This window comes from Protomyctophum parallelum (assembly GCF_964188405.1).
Source record: "Protomyctophum parallelum genome assembly, chromosome: 3".
Classification (NCBI taxonomy): Eukaryota; Metazoa; Chordata; class Actinopteri; order Myctophiformes; family Myctophidae; genus Protomyctophum; species Protomyctophum parallelum.
In genome coordinates this window covers 50,935,256-50,953,362 of record NC_139698.1, presented here as the reverse complement: position 1 = coordinate 50,953,362, position 18,107 = coordinate 50,935,256, and the positions used below count along the sequence as shown (strand labels likewise).

At 42.5% G+C, this 18,107-nt stretch overlaps 2 protein-coding genes across 4 annotated transcripts; both read left to right on the top strand.

Moving 5' to 3' along the window:
* The first annotated feature begins 2,642 nt into the window (after window positions 1-2,642).
* LOC310855386 (uncharacterized protein) lies at window positions 2,643-8,668 on the top strand. 2 transcript variants are annotated; one of them, XM_083760363.1, is made up of 8 exons: window positions 2,643-2,800; window positions 3,038-3,206; window positions 3,373-3,654; window positions 3,765-4,085; window positions 4,189-4,346; window positions 4,454-4,561; window positions 4,647-4,691; window positions 7,874-8,668. In XM_083760363.1, the coding sequence occupies exons 1-8, from the start codon at window positions 2,669-2,671 to the stop codon at window positions 8,057-8,059; spliced, it is 1,401 nt and encodes a 466-aa protein (XP_083616489.1). In that variant the 5' UTR covers window positions 2,643-2,668; the 3' UTR covers window positions 8,060-8,668. The 2 variants fall into 2 exon arrangements, with proteins under 2 accessions (XP_083616489.1, XP_083616490.1); XM_083760364.1 differs by lacking the exon at window positions 4,454-4,561.
* Window positions 8,669-9,836: 1,168 nt separating this feature from the next.
* med18 (mediator of RNA polymerase II transcription, subunit 18 homolog (yeast)) lies at window positions 9,837-15,812 on the top strand. 2 transcript variants are annotated; one of them, XM_083760759.1, is made up of 3 exons: window positions 9,837-9,870; window positions 14,289-14,397; window positions 14,638-15,812. In XM_083760759.1, exons 2-3 carry the CDS (start codon window positions 14,328-14,330, stop codon window positions 15,192-15,194), a joined length of 627 nt encoding a protein of 208 aa, XP_083616885.1. In that variant the 5' UTR covers window positions 9,837-9,870; window positions 14,289-14,327; the 3' UTR covers window positions 15,195-15,812. The 2 variants fall into 2 exon arrangements, with proteins under 2 accessions (XP_083616885.1, XP_083616884.1); XM_083760758.1 differs by having other exon boundaries at window positions 9,845-10,176.
* Window positions 15,813-18,107: the final 2,295 nt, after the last annotated feature.

The following is an 18,107-nucleotide window of genomic DNA, read 5'->3' as shown; positions in this document are numbered from 1 at the left end:
GGGGAATGCTCATATATGGAGATCCCTGATGTCATCAATATTGGCCAGCAACTCTACATCTGACCTCAAACCCTTAGATCTCCATACTGTTCTGACATTCCATATGTTGATCTGACCTCATCAAACCCTGTACACTCAAGACACGCTCCATATATGGCCAGAACAGAATTCATTCCATATGTTGATCTGAACCCCCATGCCAAAGCGCCAGCGCTCGCCCAGCAGTCTGCTGTCACCCAGGCGCATATGTTGATCTGAACCCCCATGCCAAAGCGCCAGCGCTCGCCCAGCAGTCTGCTGTCACCCGTGCACGCGACCAAGGGCGAGGTCGCTTCTCGCCCTCAGGCGTCTTACTGCTTAGCAATACAAAATCAATAATTTGTTATTGAATCCAGTGTTTTACCTATCAACTGCACAGAAATTAGACATTTTCTTTAGAAGGTGGTTAGGAATACAGGAAGTATAGGCTAAGTGAACTACACACACATAGATAGAATATCTATCTAGATAGAATGACACAGCAAGATCAATACCTGAAAAAAACATTATTGTGAATGACACTATATAGCTGTGTATAGTCAGATCAACATTTGGAGAAATGCATATGTAGAGTTGATGTTATCTGTGTGTGTGTGAGTAAGTAAGTAAGTAAGTAAGTAAGTAAGTAAGTAAGTAAGTAAGTAAGTAAGTAAGTAAGTAAGTAAGTAAGTAAGTAAGTAAGTAAGTAAGTAAGTAAGTAAGTAAGTATCTGTGATGTCTTCTAGACTTTGTATTTTGCTAATATTTCTGAAGTTGCCTCAGTAGGAATCATCACACAGTGATTTTAAACTACAGTGCCATCTAGCATGCAACAAAGAACAATGAAAAAGCAAAGAGGATGACATTTTCTACTCAGTAGACTATAATGTGTGGGAGGAGGGAAGGTTACCATTACCAAGCAGATAAACACACATCAGGACCTACAGTAGGCTATACCAACCTGTTACCCCATTAGTTATACTTACTTACATATCTGTACAACTGCAAATGTTGACCATGCGACTGACAGTTGTTATATTATTGACTTCTTCTGCACTGAATTGTATTGTATTGTATTGTATTGTACTGTACTGTACTGTATTGTATTGTATTGTATTGTATTGTATTGTATTGTATTGTATTGTATTGTATTGTATTGTATTGTATTGTATTGTATTGTATTTTATTGTAGACTACTGTACTATATTCTGCCTTGTGAAGCACTTTGGTACAATGAGAGTTGTTTTTAAATGTGCTATATTATAAATACATTTGATTTGATTTGATTTGATTTGAAATTGGAAAGCAGATGTTTAATGCCCCCATGTGTGGAGAATAGATCTACAGAATACACCTTGGCGCTAATTCGGCTCACATCCGGCAATGTTGTAGTAATGATGATAATACTCCTTTCATAATAATTATAATTATAAAATAATGGACCCGCGCTCCTTTTTTATTTGTGTCATTGTGTGTAGACTTCCACTCATTCACAGACATCATTAATTGCTTGCACTCGTCATTAGCAGCATTTGTGTGATTTAGAAGTGTGAGGGCTCCCCCTACTGGCTGTTAAATATATTTGATGAGTCTGTCACCCTTGTAACTCCCAGAGTGTAGAGTAGGTCCAGTAGGAGAGTAGCGACACGCTTTGATATGGCCGCAAAGCGGGTGCCTAATAGTAGAGTATACCATAGAGTATATAGTCTTAAGGAGTATACTCTAGTCTAAGGTGCCTATGGGCTATAGTTCCAAACATTGCTCCTATGGCTGGAACTATATCCCATTGTGATAGAATGAGCACTTCCGCATTCCATTGTTACAATTATGGGAGTCGATGATAGTGTCGCCACTCTCTTACTAGATTACTCTGTGTAACTCCATATTGTTTTCCTGTGTTCAACTTCTTCGTATCCTGAATGCATTACAGTAACCCGCGTCCCAGCCTAACCTTCACGCGACTAACCCTCCTTTTAATACTCTATGGTCTAACCTTTCTTTCGATAGTACGTGAGGGGCGTGGAACATCAATTGGGTGGAGTTTGTTTTGCTTTTCTGCATGAAAATGTTTTGTCGCAAAAACGGCTTCGTTTTTTTGTTTTTAACCTCTGTCTATTATACATTAATTACACAGCAGTTACTTTGTTGAGTTTGTATTTTTCAGTCTTTAGTTAGTCAGTCAGTCACAGTCAGTCAGTTGACTCAGTCAGTCAGTCAGCCAGTCAGCCAGCCAGCATTCAGTCAGTCAGCCAGCCAGCCAGCCAGCCAGCATTCAGTCAGTCAGCCAGCTAGTCAGCAGCCAGCCAGTCAGTCAGTCAGTCAGTCAGTCAGTCAGTTATCTATAGTTATCTCTCTCTGTACAGGACATGTTCCGTTTATATTTACTCATTCTCTCCTGTTACTCTGTTGGTGGTAAGAGAGGTAAGTAGCATCATATGTCGTTGTTGTTAACATACATTTAAATTGAATGCTATATTAAACTTTGGGATGTGAAATATTTGTACCCACATTTCGCTGCTAAATTGTTATAGTGTAATAAATTAATCCTGCACTATTGCTTGCATCTTGCATGTATAGCCTATGCTATACATATTACAAACATTTGATGGATTTATTTGCAGACAACTCTCATCCCAATACCCCAATACAAATGGCAAATGAAGAGGCATGCTATGGGGATGACTTTTCTATGCCTTTAAGTGAACTGGGCTATGGTCAAAACGTGTTCTTCACTCCAGCTAAAGGCAGCAAGAAGATACAGGTTCTGATGGCGAATGGGACGGTAACATGAATTATCATTATCTTCTATACACACTACCATACAGTCTCTCTCTCTCTCTCTCTCTCTCTCTCTCTCTCTCTCAACTAAACTGATGGCGTGATTAACCACTGCTTTATACCTATACCCTAACCTAACCTACAACAGTGTAAGCTACAATCTCCCAACAAGTCACACCGTGAAGTGTTTGGAGCTTATTGACTTTGGTCTCTGACCATGGCATGTATTTTGTGTTTCCAGTCGTTGGACCCACACTATGAGATATCTTCTTCTAAGTTCGTTATACGGGAGGTGACGGAACGAGATGAGGGGGTGATTTCCACAGAGTTTTCTCATACAATGAGTGAGCATGAGAGCGTGAGCGTGAGAGTTTATAGGGCCGGGAAGGCCCTAACACTGAAAATCAAAGGTGAGAGCATATGACTTATGACACTTAAATCTTGTCTGCTGTAAATTGTAACCACCAACAAAAACATAAAGCACATTTAATTCTGATTCTGATTCAGGACGCCTTTCTTGTTTTATTAATCATTCATCACATTTGGTTTTATTTGTATTTGTATTTTTTTTTTTAGATTGTTCAACTAAAGTGACAAGGGGTTATGGAGGTGCCTACTATTACAGGGTTCCCAACAGTGCATATTCGCTGCAATTCACCCCTCTGAAAAGTGCAAATGATCCACCGGTGCTGCTGTGGAATCGCACTGGCAACACTCGAGTCAGTGAGGGAGGAGGCAGGGGAAGGATGGTGAACAAGGAGTGGCAGATGGAGCAACTCACCCAGGAATACAATGGCCACTACACCTTCAGGAACAAAAAACACAAGTTCATGTCCAGGATCAACATGACAGTTGAAGGTTGTGTGATATGATGTAGAATTGGCTGCCATTCTATCACAAATAACTTTGAAACTTAATTCCATACTTTAATAAGTCTTACTTTAATGCAATCTCTATTTCATATACAGAGCATAAAGACTTTTTGTCCGACATAGAGGGTCAGGACCTCCTTATCATCGACATCGATTTTCGGATGGACCCTGATCAGTTCGACCTGATGTTTTATCCAACTATTGATCATGAACCAGTGCAGTTGATGAAGGCAGGCGAACTGCTGACGGACTTTTACTGGCAGTTAGATATGCTGGGTTTTGCTGGTAGAATCTATAAGGAAGATGTACATGAACTGCGGATTACAATCGAGAACCTCCGACTATCAGACTCCGGCCGCTTTAAGCTCATAGACCAGAATGGCAACCTGGCCCTCATAGTGGAACTGAACGTAGAGGGTGAGTTATGCCCGCATTGATCCTGGTGACACATTTAATCTCATCAAAGGTTCTGATTCACGTAAACGACAACCTAAGACACGTTCTTTCTTTGTTCTTACAGAGGCTCCTCCTTATTTCATGTATGCCGGATTTGCTGCCGGCATTTCATTTGTGGTGTTCATCTTCTGTTGTTGTGTGAAAAAGTGCTGCAAGAAGACGACTAGAAAGAATGACTTTGTTCGTCAGACTGATGCAGCACCAGCTGTAAATTACTATGATGTAAGCACCAACACAAACACACCCTATCAGACTAATTTCAGAATAGTTTTTGTTTGAAGCAGCTCTGTGTTTTCAGTCTCATTTCAACGTCCATGGTTAAATTCCAGGACAACACTCAACCTTCTACCTCAGCTCATCCTAGTTCATCATATGGACCAACATACTCTAACCCACTCTGCCCCAAAGAGCCTGGATCTACTTACCACCAACCACTGGTATGGAATTTATTCATCATCATTTGTCCACCTCAAATGTTTTTATTTATAGCCTGACTGATATATATATGTTTTCATCCTACAGGTTCCTGGTCCTGAAAACCTCCATATCAGCTCATCTCAACCTGAGGTACAGTTTATGGACCCACAATTTAGGCATTTCGATGCTCTTATCCAGAGTGTGAGATAAGAGTAAGCAGAGTAAGCATCAACTCTTAAAATTCAAGGTAAATTATTTCATAAATAGAATACAGAGAGAACAGTGTTGTGCTGCACAGAAACTAGGATACCAGGTAAACAATGAGCCTAAAAACTGTCTAAATAACATAACATGCTGAATCTAAATCACATTCTTAACACGAAGCCCACCAAAAACGTAGAAACCGTAGAATTAAATTAGTCCCGCAGCCCGCCAAAACCATAGGCTTTATATTCTTTAATCCATGTTTTGATCGGATCGCAGTGGTAGCTGCCTCTCGTTAGCATCACAGTCAAAGTGGGACAGTGGCTGCGGCCATTTTGAAGATGCGTGCGCATCCACTTGCACTCTATGTGCTGCTTTCAATGGCCTGCTTAGCCCCCCCTCAAAACAAGCCCAATTGACTGACTTCTATGTAAGCCAAGTTTCGTTAAATAGCCAGCCCCTCCATAGCACCCCCAGTCATAATTTTATGGAGCCGTCGCTGAGAACAAGTGACCAAGATACATAATGAGGGGTTGACACTAACGGTTGCCCGATTGCCCGGGGCAAGTAAAACAAATGGTCGGGCAGGTGAGGGTTGCTACCGGGTTGCCCGACCGGGCAAGTGTGCATTTTAAGTGGGGATACATACAACCGTCTTTACTTCGCTATAATGACAACACGAGATATCTGTCTTGAACATGATCAGAGCGCAGCGCGTCTCCCCCTCTCTTTATCAATCTCTCTCGTCTCTCCCAACACACACACACACACACACACACACACACACACACAGAGAGAGCGTCAAGTGGCTGCGACATGTGCAGCCATGTGCATGTGCGACAAGCCCCCAAAACATGGTATTTGTGAGCACTTGTACGGCTGTCCATATTTGTTGTCGTATGACCAAAGATTCTTCCTGTGAGCTTGCTGGCAGGCAGCTAAGACGACAGTGTAGCTTGCTCGTTAGATGTCACTTGTTAACTAATTTTTTCACGCATTTTTGCTTAGCAATGATCAGAGTTCAGTGCTGTTTGGCAATATGTGATGCTAGAGAGCATGCTAATAAATCTTGGCTGCTAAGAACGGTTCCCCGTATCAGCTATGAGTGATCATGCTGTAGCAATTGTGCGCATACCGTCCTACACACTGTGTGTTGGTGTGTGTGTGTGTGTGTGTGTGTGTGTGTGTGTGTGTGTGTGTGTGTGTGTGTGTGTGTGTGTGTGTGTGTGTTTTAATATTTTTATTAAGCTTTTTCAAAATAGGACAGACAGATACAAAATAAAAAGACAAGACAAAAAAAGAAAAGAAAGAAAAGAACAGGGCATGATTTCATTCTGAATGAGTCATTAATTACATTACATTACACTGCTAGATTGTGTAGAGTGGAGGACATACAACTAAATGCTGAGGTTCAATGTGACATTTACGCAAGGTGATCTAGAAATGGCTGCCATATAACGTTAAACTTATTTGAGTTGTCCATCATGTCATAGCGAATTTTCTCCATTATGTAATATACAAGTAAGTTCCGTTAACCAGGTCTTGAAATTAGGTACTTCATCCGATTTCCAGAGTCTTAAAATGACTTTTTTTTGCAATTACCATACCATACAATTACATCATTGTATTTTGTACAGAGACATTGTGATTTGACAGTATTTGAGAAGAACAAAAAAGTGCGGTCTCTGGGTCAGGTTCAAACACATCTATACACATCTGAAAACCAGAAGAGGTGGGTCAGGGTACCTTCTGCCGTTCCGCAACGATCACATAGTGGGGATGTAGTTTGGAATATCCTGTGTAATTTTGTTTTTGAGTAATGGAGTCTATGCATAACTTTAAGTTGTATTGCGCATACCGTCCTACACACTGTGTGTGTGTGTGTGTGTGTGTGTGTGTGTGTGTGTGTGTGTGTGTGTGTGTGTGTGTGTGTGTGTGTGTGTGTGTGTGTGTGTGTGTGTGTGTGTGTGTGTGCGCGCGCGCACACAGAGTTCTCAAAGTGGGAATTCCAGCCTCCAGCTAAATGATAGATAGTTAGGAAGGTGGACCTATATAAAGGTCTGTAACAGAATGGAACCCAAATTGACTCTCAGAGTTAAATTGACATTGATTTTACAAGTGTGTGGGTATTGTGTAAATGTTGGGGTCCTTGCCATGACAAGTTTCCCTACTACCATGCATTTGTAAGGCTACTTTCATGTTATAGTGCTGTTTTTATTCATTACATTTTTAAACTGGTAGCACCAGTGTAATACCAAGTAAAAAAAGTAAATTTTGAGCCCTGATTTACATGACTTGATTGTCACCGTATTCCTGTGACTTAAACAAAGCAGTTTTCAAATGGGAAAGGAAACAAGCAAGCAGTAGAAAGTAAAACATAAGTTAAAATGAACGGTAATTCAATTTCTGTGATATTTCTGGGGGGGCAAGTGGCCATGACCTGAGGGCAAGTAGACAATTAATTCCAGCATTCCGCACTTCCAGTCGAGTAAAGGCTCATACATAGTCTGGTTTTACGGTGGTGGGGTGACCACCGAACTACAACATGACGTCACGAGCCGCGGTGAAGAGCAAACCACCGCCACCGCTCCAGCCCTTCTCTCTGTTTTTACTCACCACCGCTCAACGTTATTTCAGCTCCGGTGGTCAGCTCACCACCGGAGCGGTGGTCACTTTACCACCGAAAATCCAGACTATGAATAGGCCTTAAGAGTTCGGCGCGCAGGCCTTTGTCAGTGTCAAAATATTTATAAGTATTTTGACACCGCCGAAACGCGTTTGTCTGTCTGGTATGACTGCTACTGCGGAGCACATTCTTTATGAATAAAGACTCTTACTCGACTGGAAGTGCGGATGTAATTCATTTTCTATATGTTCTTTTGGAATCTGCACCCAGCACACGCCTGAAACTATTTAAAACTGTCTGAGTAGAGCGTGCCTTTTCCCCTGCTGAGCGCAAGTAGAACATGACATGTACTTGCCCGACGGGCAAGTGCCTCTGAGACCTTAGTGTCAACCCCTGTACATATACACACGTATGTCTGCATGTTTAAAGTGCATTAAAGTATCATGCAGAGTGATTTGGCGGTGGTATTCAGTGAGGTTGGTTTTGGTTCTTCCTTCTTCAGGTGGAGGCCTCCACAGCATCACATGAACCTGCTTCAACTGCATTCCTGGGAGTAGACACTCTCTCTTCTGATGCTGGACCTCAGTTTGAGCTGAAGGGAATGATGTTCCCTTCTGCTCTACCTCTCAGTTCCCACATATCTGATGTCAATGATGTTTACACCTCAGACAAACTCAACTTTCTCTAGAAAACAAACGATGGTGAGACACAAAGCTCAACCACTTCTAGATAACACTCGCACTCGCACGCGCACACACACACACCCACACACACACACACACACACACACACAGACACACTACTTACTTATGGCAGTCCATCGTAGTCGATGATGACTTCATATCTCCCGGGGGGTTTTTTCAGGGCCTTTTCAGGCGCTTATGCCACCCCATGTGGCTGTGAAGACCAATTGCTGATCTGCACACTTTTCCACATGTGGCGTGGGGCAGGTGTGTGTTGAACCTGTTGGGATAGTTCTTGCAGCGCGGTCATGCCGCTGTCTGCGCTTCTCTGCGTGCCTCAGGGATGTCTTCTCCTCCAGGGACCGTGGGAGACACCTGAGAGGCAGGAAGAACGCTCTACCACTTCTAGTTAACACACACACACACACACACACTCACACACAGTTTGCCTTTATCTGTTAAATCTATATTTACATTTATATAGTTTCAAAATTAATGTAGTTCATTCATGAGTGGCTATGAATATCTAGTGGTTAAGTGAGGTCTAGCACTCTTATATTCACTCATGTGATATAACGCATAGCAGCCTTTTGCGCAGGCCTAATACAATTTAACCCGACTAGTAATCCAGTCGCAGTGTGCCGCGGGTTCGACTCCCGAGCCCGACACGGCCTTTACTGCATGTCTTCCCCCATCTCTCTCCCGTTTCCTGTCAGCCTACTGTCTGTCCCTTCAAAAAACTAATGAAAGGCGTAAAAAGATATCTTTAAAAAAAAAAGGATTGATTGGTCACACTAAGAACGTGAGCATATCACAGCTGTAGTAGAAACCTGGGTGTGTGAGACATGAGATGATCGCTTTATTCTTGTGGCGTCGATCCTGGCAGTTGTACGCATGTGCAGCTTTACTATCGTATAGGGGTTCTGGGTGAGATATCCACGCTTTGGGGCGACCGTTCTTCACTTTCCGAAATTCCGGATGGACCGTTATCCACTTTTCGCGGGGACGAGTTGGAAAAGGGGCGACCGTACCTGTTACCGGGGTGAATTCGGAGGTATCGGATCTGAGAAGGAACGGGTGCAGTACTTCATTTAGACAGTTTTTGGTTTAAATTGGTCATTGGTTAGACCAGTCATTAGTCCCACAACTCAAACCCTCACCCTAAACCTAACCTCCCACGGGGCAGCACCTTAACCCATGTCTAACCAATGACTAGTCTAAACTAAGTATAACCAATGACTAGTCTAAACTAAGTATGCACCCCAGAAGGAACATGCCAATGTGTGACTGCTGATGTTAATGCCCATATATGTGTTATTATTGACATTAAAAGGCCTTGATATATTAATATTGTTACGGTTTATACAGTCCATATATCTATGATGTTAATACTTAATAGTGTGTTTTCTTTGTATTATTTTGTGTTACAGTATATTTACCTACCAGTTGAAAGTTTGTGCTCAAGCAAGCTACTACTAACCGCCTCATGGGACCACAGTCATGTACAGTGTACACCACGGTATAGTTAGATGTGTTTGTATGTGTGTTTAGTAAATAAATGAGAAAAAGACAGTTTTGTTGTTTGCTTGGGTTTATTACAATTCTTACACACACACACACACACACACACACACACACACACACACACACACACACACACACACACACACACACACACTGACACACAGTTCGCCAGTAGTAGGTCCATTTGTTCAGTAGGTGGCGATAATGCACATTGTGTTGATTTCCAACCGCCATAAAACAAAACAAAGAAGAAGTGAAGACGAAGTACCATTACAGAAGAAGAAGAAGACAAGTAAAGTACAAGGCACATGCTAATATAGTCTATGGATCCCATTTGTTGTCAGGATATTATTAACTGAATCTGACTGAGCATTGAAAGTTGTGTTTCTTTGAGTATTAGCTATTGGATTTAAATAAACAGTAAACCATAACTTCGAACAGCTTAGCTAACTTAAGCATAGCACTATAACAGTGTTTTAGCTAGTAAGCTACCTAGCCATTCATTTAGAAGCAGTGGCACTGGGGCCTACAGATCCGCAATTTGGGAGCGAGCCAGTACCGACGGAGGAGGGACACCTCTAGCTCTCGTCATTCCGAAGTAAGGCACCAGATTGATTGATCGGTCGTTGAATACTTTATTAACGGTCGAAAACAGTAGTGGTACGATACAGTTAAACTATTGTGCTTAAGGATAACACAAAAAGCCCTGAGGGCTTGCCTTTTTTCCTTTGTGGTCCTGTGTATTACATAGTCTGATAGAGGCTAACTCTGGTCCATAGCCTTAATGCTCTTGACTTGCTGCCTTTGTTAGAGCTATGGACCAGAGCTACTAGCCATGGTCCAGGGCTACAGAGCTACATGCATAACTATATGTTTGAGCGTAGCTTTACCTTTAGAACAAGCCAGCCCTGAAACACGACTGTCATAAGAATTAACAAGCGTGCTTTTAACTTAACCACTTTTGAAGCCTTGGCTTGGTCCCTATTTTGGCCATAATTGTAATTTCTTCCAAATGACTTTTTTCCCCTTTCATGGTCGTCATATAAAAGTGGATTCTGTCCATCACATCGCACCAAATAAATAATTATCGATTTACTTGTAGCTTGTCGCAAATTGTAACACTATTTTTTTTATAATGAAACAATCTAGAGTTGCAATACCCTCCATTTGACAGCCCATTGATCAAATTGAAATGTCTGATCTGCTTGTAGGGCAAGCTTGAATGATCCTCTTTCAATCTGCAAAGCGTTTGTTTGATAAAAGCCCACCGTAGACATGTCTAGCTCTGGTCCATAGCCAAGAAATTCAAAGTGTGGAAGTGCTCGTTGAAGTCGCTGAATGGCCCTGCTTACAACCTGTTTCGAATTTGCACATATTGCAGGAAGCAGAAGGCTTTGATTGAAGTATTTATTAACAGAATTGCAGTACATTTCAAGCACAACTCAATACAAAACTGTTAACGACACTATAAAGCATTACTTATTTACAATAGGGTTTACCATGTTCAATTCATCATAACATTTAGAGACATACAAATATACACTTGTATATTGCCCAAAAAAACCAGGAAATCATCATAGAGGAGGTAAAAAGGGGTGATTTTACAGGGGCCAGTTTCGAATTGCAGCCGTCCGTAGGTGCCCTTTGAGAGCGGTTTTGAAGGAGTCAAGGGATTTGCATGTCTTAATGACCATTGGTAGGGTGTTCCACATTTTGGTGGCATAGGAGCTAAATGTATTTAGTCCCTTGTTTGTGATCTGGGTTGCACATGGTATGTTGAACTCCCTCTGGTGTTGTGGGTGTGGACTTCGTTGACATTAAGGAAGTATTTATTAGACAGGTATAGAGGGTATGCGCGTGACATCATCGTACCTGGAAGTTACGCGGGAGCTCCCACTGAGTGGCAAAAACTACTTTCTGGCCATGACAGCCCATACATCCAAACAGAAAAGTCCTTTCTGATTGCATTAAACAATGTTAAACTCACCAACATTGCAGCTGTACGAAAAGCTTGAATTATCCACTTTCTATCTGCAAAGTTTTTGTTTCATAAAAATCGACCATAGAAACGTTATGAGCTACTTTCTGTCAAGATTATTTTTATTATTTTTCTAAGTGTCAGAGTTTGGAAGTGCTTGTTTTCAATAACACACCATTTTGCTGCCTCCTGCATTATGTGACATTTAGAAACGGGTGGTACGCAGGACGGTTGAGTGATTTCCAACGAGCGCTTCCAAACTCCAACCCTCCATGCTGCTCATGTTTTGCCACTCAGTCTAGATGAGGGGTGCGTGGCCTGATTGGAAAATCATGCATGTGCATACTCTATATGGGTATCTTGGTTGGTGTATCGAATATTGTGGACCAGACCCATTGCAAGAGGCTGTAGTAGCTGTACTCTGTTGTCAACCCTAAGCCGGCGACGCGTTAATGAAAACGAGCGCTTCCAAACTCCAAGCTAGGGATGCCGATGCACCGAATATTCGGCCACTGGAATATATTGGCCGAATTGTGGCAAAAAGGCATATTCGGTTGGGTTAATTTTAGAGCCGAAACCGAATAGTCAAAGAACCGGGGTTACCTGTCGTAACCTAGCCTACTGTTTGGTTGTAATGACGTGAACAAAATGTAATCATTTGCCATTATCATGTAGCTCTACAACAAAGGTACTGCCATGAAAGCAATTGGTACAAATACTGGTCAAAAATAATAAATGATATATAATAATTATTAATCATGTTCTGATCGGCTATTCTGTTTTCGGCCAACTGTTTCCTATATTCGGTATTGGGTTTCAGCCAAGAATAGATTTTTATGAAACATATTTTATGAAAGCTTGCCAGTTGTCATACAGCTGCATGTTGGTGAGTTTAAAGCCAACTCCACACTGCGGAGATTCCTCCACGATTTTACATCGTGACGGATTTCTGCCGTCTCTTGCCTGTCGGCAGGAGGTCGATAGATAATCTTGACGTTATCGACGAGGATCGTAAGAAACCCTACATGTTTGGTCGTTCACAGACGGATTTATCCAGTCGATAGAGAAGAGGGGTGGGGGTGTGGGTTAAAGGCTCTGTAGAGCACCCTCATTGGTTGTTTAGCTTGTCAATCAAAGAGACGGAAGTGCAGAGCTAGAGGGGTTTGTTATTGTCTGTACTCTGTTGTTATGGTTGCTATAACTTTCTACAGCTATGAGCCTGAGTGGAACAGAGTTTTTCTCCAGATCATGACATGCTATTATCATACCATCTTTTCGCTCTGTTCATTATTTATGAATTCACTATCATGTAAACAATTAATCACAATAAAAGCAAAGCATCATATCAATATATCAATCCATTAATTTAATCATTCATTCCTAACCTTCAAAATAATTAATGCATTGGTTGTAAATCAAAACTCGTGTTAACGTGTGTTCACTGTGAATGGACAATGACTTTGCTCGATCTGGATGGCATAATAAATATTACTGGTGTAGAATGGTAGGCTATATAAATAAATATCGAAGTAGCTTGGCATGACTGATGACAGTCACACAACAGTGTTGTTGTTGTTCTTTCGTTTGGTCAAAACGGTGCAGTTGTTTCCGGCTGGACACAGCAGACTACTGCCACCTCCTGGTATGGAAAGATATTGCACAGGATTTGCTCATCGGTGGTCGGTTGATAGTGCTCAGACTGCTGCAGTCTGTTTACAGTCTTTTGACAGTTTTAACTAGTTTTGACTAGTCTGGAGTCTCTGCAGAGACTAGTCTGCAGTCTGATCGGTCTGGAGCCACCTTAACATCGTTCAATACAAGCAGATCGGAAATTTCAATTTGATCAATGGGCTGTCAAATGGAGGGTATTGCTGCTATTGCGACTCTAGATTCAACCCAGCTAATATAAAAATATATATATAGTGTTGCAAATTGCTGATAGCTTTTACCTAATATGTTTCATTCAGTCACTCAATAGTGTCCCGGGCTGACTGATCTACCTCTCAAGTTCAACAAACGATTCATGAAAGAACAAACTCACCTAAGAGAGTCAGTGTGCCTTTATCAACAAACGCAACCCTTTCATTCATACAAACATAGAAATACTTTCAACATGATGCCAGTCTCACTTCTGTGCCAGGCCCCATGTACACAGTGGAATAATAATGTCAAAATCAAAGCCTGTGCAACATAATTTATTCTACCAAACATCAAAATGCGTAAATGCAGTATACCAGCAAATGGGAACTAATAAGTCCCTATAATGTAATTGTCCACACAACAATGGTTGTTGTAGTTATCATGTGAATATGAACAGACTGAATAATTCAATATCATGATGATGAGAGACTACCAATTATATTCAGATTTTATTTGAGTGTCAAGTGTCCAATTATAAATAAATTATCTAGTGCAGAGTTAAATTATAACTTTCTTATTTTAAATGTTTTGAAGTAAATGTTGAGATGAATGTATAAATGCAACTAAAAGTACATAATTTGCCACAAGACATGGACAAGTCTTGCCACGGACACATTTATCGGCGTACAGAAATTGATGAGCCCTGAATTCATGTGTTGTGGAAAATTATAGCCACCAGTCAAATGCTAATGTCTAGTGACATGCTAAGAAGCTTTTTTGCCAAATTAGAATCAACGATGTCAGTAGGCCTTAGTGAGCAGCTCAAATGAATGAAATAATAATTATGACACAAACACATTTTGTACCCTCAGGTTGAAATACAGAAACGTTTCTAGGGGGCCAGAGGAGAGATGGAGGCTCCACCCGTCACGGCAATGCCGGTCACCGGCACAATTAACATGATGGAGTATCTGTTACAAGGTAACACTAATCCAAGCTCCAAAGGTATTGTTTATTTACCACCCACCCAGTTGACGTTTCGAGGCCTGGTAGCCCTTTCTCAGACAATTTTAGCCAGTGTGCACTGTGCATATTCTATTCGTTTACTTCTGCACAGACAGCACCTGGCTTTTTTAAACTGTGGATGTGTGTGTGTATGCTTTCTTCACTTGTTCCTAGTGCTACTAGAACAATGACATGGCTCTTGTACTATTGTTTCAGGCAGCGTTTTAGACCAGGCACTTGACAGCCTCTTGCATCGCCTCCGAGGACTGTGTGACAACATGGAACCCGAGCCGTTTACGGATCACGAGCTTGTCTATCTCCTCAAGGGCCAGCAGGGCAACCCTTTCATTCTGCGCGCCCGTCGCTCACTCTCCCACCCCACGGCGCCGTGGCACTTGCGCTATCTGGGCCAACCCGAGGTGGGAGACAAGAGCCGCCATGCCCTGGTGCGTAACTGTGTGGACGTGTCGGCCTCGCACACCTTGCCAGACTTCCTCAATGAGATGGGCTTCCGCATGGACCACGAGTTTGTGGCCAACGGACACATATTCCGCAAAGGCGCGATGAAAATTGTCGTCAGCAAGTTGTCACGCATCCTGGTGCCGGGGAACACGGAGAACACGGAACGTTTGTCACTGTCCTACTTGGTAGAGCTGAATGTATTGGCACCCGCAGGCCAGGACACCATGTCGGAGGAAATGCGCAGTTTTGCCGAGCAGCTCAAGCCCTTGGTTCACCTGGAGAAGATCGACCCCAGCAAACAGAGACATTGAATTCCGTCGTGAATCACGATGATGCCTTCTGGATGACATGGACTCATCTGACGCCTTGTGTTTTTGTTAGTTTAGTTTTTTCATCAGCCTGTGATTAAGCAAGCTGGCTGACTTGTCACTGAAGCCACTGTTCTCAATGGAGTCGTGCATACTTAAAAGGAGAGATCAATATATACAACAGTAAAGTAAACCATCATCTGCTCAGATAGTCGTTGGGTTGATTTGTTAATTATATGATAGCCAGATTTATTGGAGAAACATCTGGGGACTTCTGAATTCAATGCATGGTCAAGAACCTAGATAGAAATAATTTGGAATTTTTCAAAACAAACTGCATCGGTAGAACCAATGCAAAGTCTCGTTGGTTGATCCCCTGCATTTCGTTTAATGTCCCTGGATGGTCATTTCAGTAGATGGAGATCAGCTCAGATTGTCTGGCTATGCAAGGCTAATAATAATATGACGCAACAAGAGAAACTACAAAACTGTAGTAATTGGATAGTTTGGATAGCTTGGATAGTAAGAACACGTGGCATCTATTTTATACTTCAGCAGGGTTCAATTTGTGGAAAGAAAAGAAAACGGGGGACATTTTCTGCTTTCATCTCTACCACTTTACCCATTCTGACCTGAGATCAGATTCATACGAGGTTTCCACTGGACACACACTGGTCTGATGAACCCATTCTGACCTGAGATCAGATTCTAGAAATGTCAGTCGCTCTTCGATTTTTCAAAAATAGCAGACCTACAAGCTTTTTAACCCTAATTACGTTATTATTATTATTATGTGTGGGGGTCCCCGGGGGTTTCCCCAGAACATCCAGACCCCCATGAACACACGCGCCCGGGGGGACGGGCCGGTTCCGGTGTGCTGTTTTCATGCTCAGACCCAGCCAGCCAGCCAGCCACACACAGCTCCGAAAGGGAGTGGGTGTGGCGTGAGCTGGGGAGGCCCCATTCTGAAGCCTGCCTAGATTTTGGGGATGTGAAACATTTTGAGTGACCCCTCGTGAACCGTACATGCTGGGATCATAATGGAGATGTCTGCACGTGCAGAAGACTCTGCTGCAAAGAATGGATTGTGTTTGAACACCCGCATCACCCCGTGAGCGGACTTATGTGTGGTCCAAAGTCAAGGTCACGACACTAAAGTGGCTGACGTCTGCATGATAAAGTCAAGCCAAATTTCCCTTCAACTCCTATGTTAGAAAACCCCATTAACCAAAACCCTAACCCATTTACGTTAGGGTAAATAACCATTTCACCCAATTCCCCAAAGATGTGGGTGGACCACCTTTTGTCGCCCCAGTGCCTCCCCAGACATTAACCCCCCCAAGTGCTATTCCCACCCCCCAGCTATTCCTATTACCTGGTACATCCTAGAATGATCACTCCGATTCAATTGTAAACAAACAACTTTTATTAAACTAAAAAAACAACTTTCATTAAACAAAAGAACAACTTTTATTAAACAAAATGACACGAGGCTGCTCCTTGGCCCTCCCTCTCCGCGATGCCCAGACGTAACTTTAGTATCTCGTAGAGAATGATCACTGGGCGCCTAACCCGCCTAACCCTCACCGCCTGGGAGGAGGTGGCGGTGGCGGTGGCATTGCACAGTTGGAAATCCTTTAATTTTTTTATTTCCATTTTGAGGCCTTCCACCACAACATGTAACCTGTACACCTCTGACTTGTGTGCCGCACAGTGTCGGCAGGGGCTACGCTCAGGGGCGCTGGCCGGGGTGGCGGCAGAGGTGGTGGGGGCCTGTGCTGGTGGATTTACAGGATCTTCTGAAACACACATTATTAACCTATGTTTAGGGTCAGTTAATTGGGCATTTTAACATAGATTTGATAGGGAGATTTTGGTTTCCAATACAAACACAACACACAAGTATTAATATAATTGTAATGGTCATTGAACCTACCACCAGCTCCGTGCAGGTCCAGGGAGGACACCATATTGAAGCCCGTGTCCCTCAGGGCTCGCAGCTTTTCTGGACACAGCATGCGTTTTGCTGTAACAATATGGGCTTTCATGTCCTCTTGCCTGTTGAAAAGTACAGCCTTAGCAATCACTGGTTATTGTGTCGTACATTTTTTATTGACCCAATATGTGTTCCCTGGCAGGATTTGACTTCAACATGTCATGGGGAACGTAAGAAGCCAAGGGGGCGAACATCTTGCCAAAGTGATCTGAATATAAATCTTTGTTTGGGTGGTTCTAGTAGTAAGCAAAAAAACATTAACTTACCTTGACCTCATGAACTATTTTCAGGTGCTTGTCCAACCTTGACAAGCCTGTCTTGTCGCACATTGGACAGACATGGCTGTCCATTTTCTGAGCCCTAACAAACGAATACAAGGTAAGCCACGTTAGTGTAGAAAGTGTCTGCTTATCACACCATTAAACAATAATCATATTTTCATTTAACAATGATGCTCCTGGAGTCGACTTTACCTGCCGTGGACATAGTCCTGTACCAGGCGCCGCTCCTCATCCTTCATGTGGTGCCTGTTTTGCAGGTGGGATTTCAGGTAGAATTCCCCAGTGCACAGTGGGCAAATGGACTTCTTTTGTGGCGGCCTGCGCTTTGCCTTGTCCTAAAACTAAAGTTCATTGTGATTAGTAAGGTCCCCCAAGTGCCACTAGCCCCCAGTTCCGCCCCCGCAGTGGCCCCCCCAGTTAGGGTTAGTTAGGGTCCGTTTCAGATATTGGGCAAGAAATATCAATATGTCTAAACCACATTTTCAAACAATTCCCACAGTGAGAAAAGCCTTGAGGGGAATCATTTCATTGTTACTAAGTTCATCCAATTAACATATAATATTGCTAGTACTCACAGCCATGTTGACAATGTTTCTATGGGTGTTTATTTGCTTCTTTCTGGTTCTTTGTTTGTTAGCA

Bases quoted from the DNA above. Each gene is read 5' to 3' on its own strand.
- LOC310855386 (XM_083760363.1), top strand. From the start codon at position 2,669: ATGGCAAATGAAGAGGCATGCTATGGGGATGACTTTTCTATGCCTTTA. The intron at 4,086-4,188 runs GTGAGTTATGCC...TTGTTCTTACAG, and splicing joins AGTGGAACTGAACGTAGAGG to AGGCTCCTCCTTATTTCATG. The intron at 4,347-4,453 runs GTAAGCACCAAC...GTTAAATTCCAG, and splicing joins CAGCTGTAAATTACTATGAT to GACAACACTCAACCTTCTAC.
- med18 (XM_083760759.1), top strand. From the start codon at position 14,328: ATGGAGGCTCCACCCGTCACGGCAATGCCGGTCACCGGCACAATTAAC. The intron at 14,398-14,637 runs GTAACACTAATC...CTATTGTTTCAG, and splicing joins GATGGAGTATCTGTTACAAG to GCAGCGTTTTAGACCAGGCA.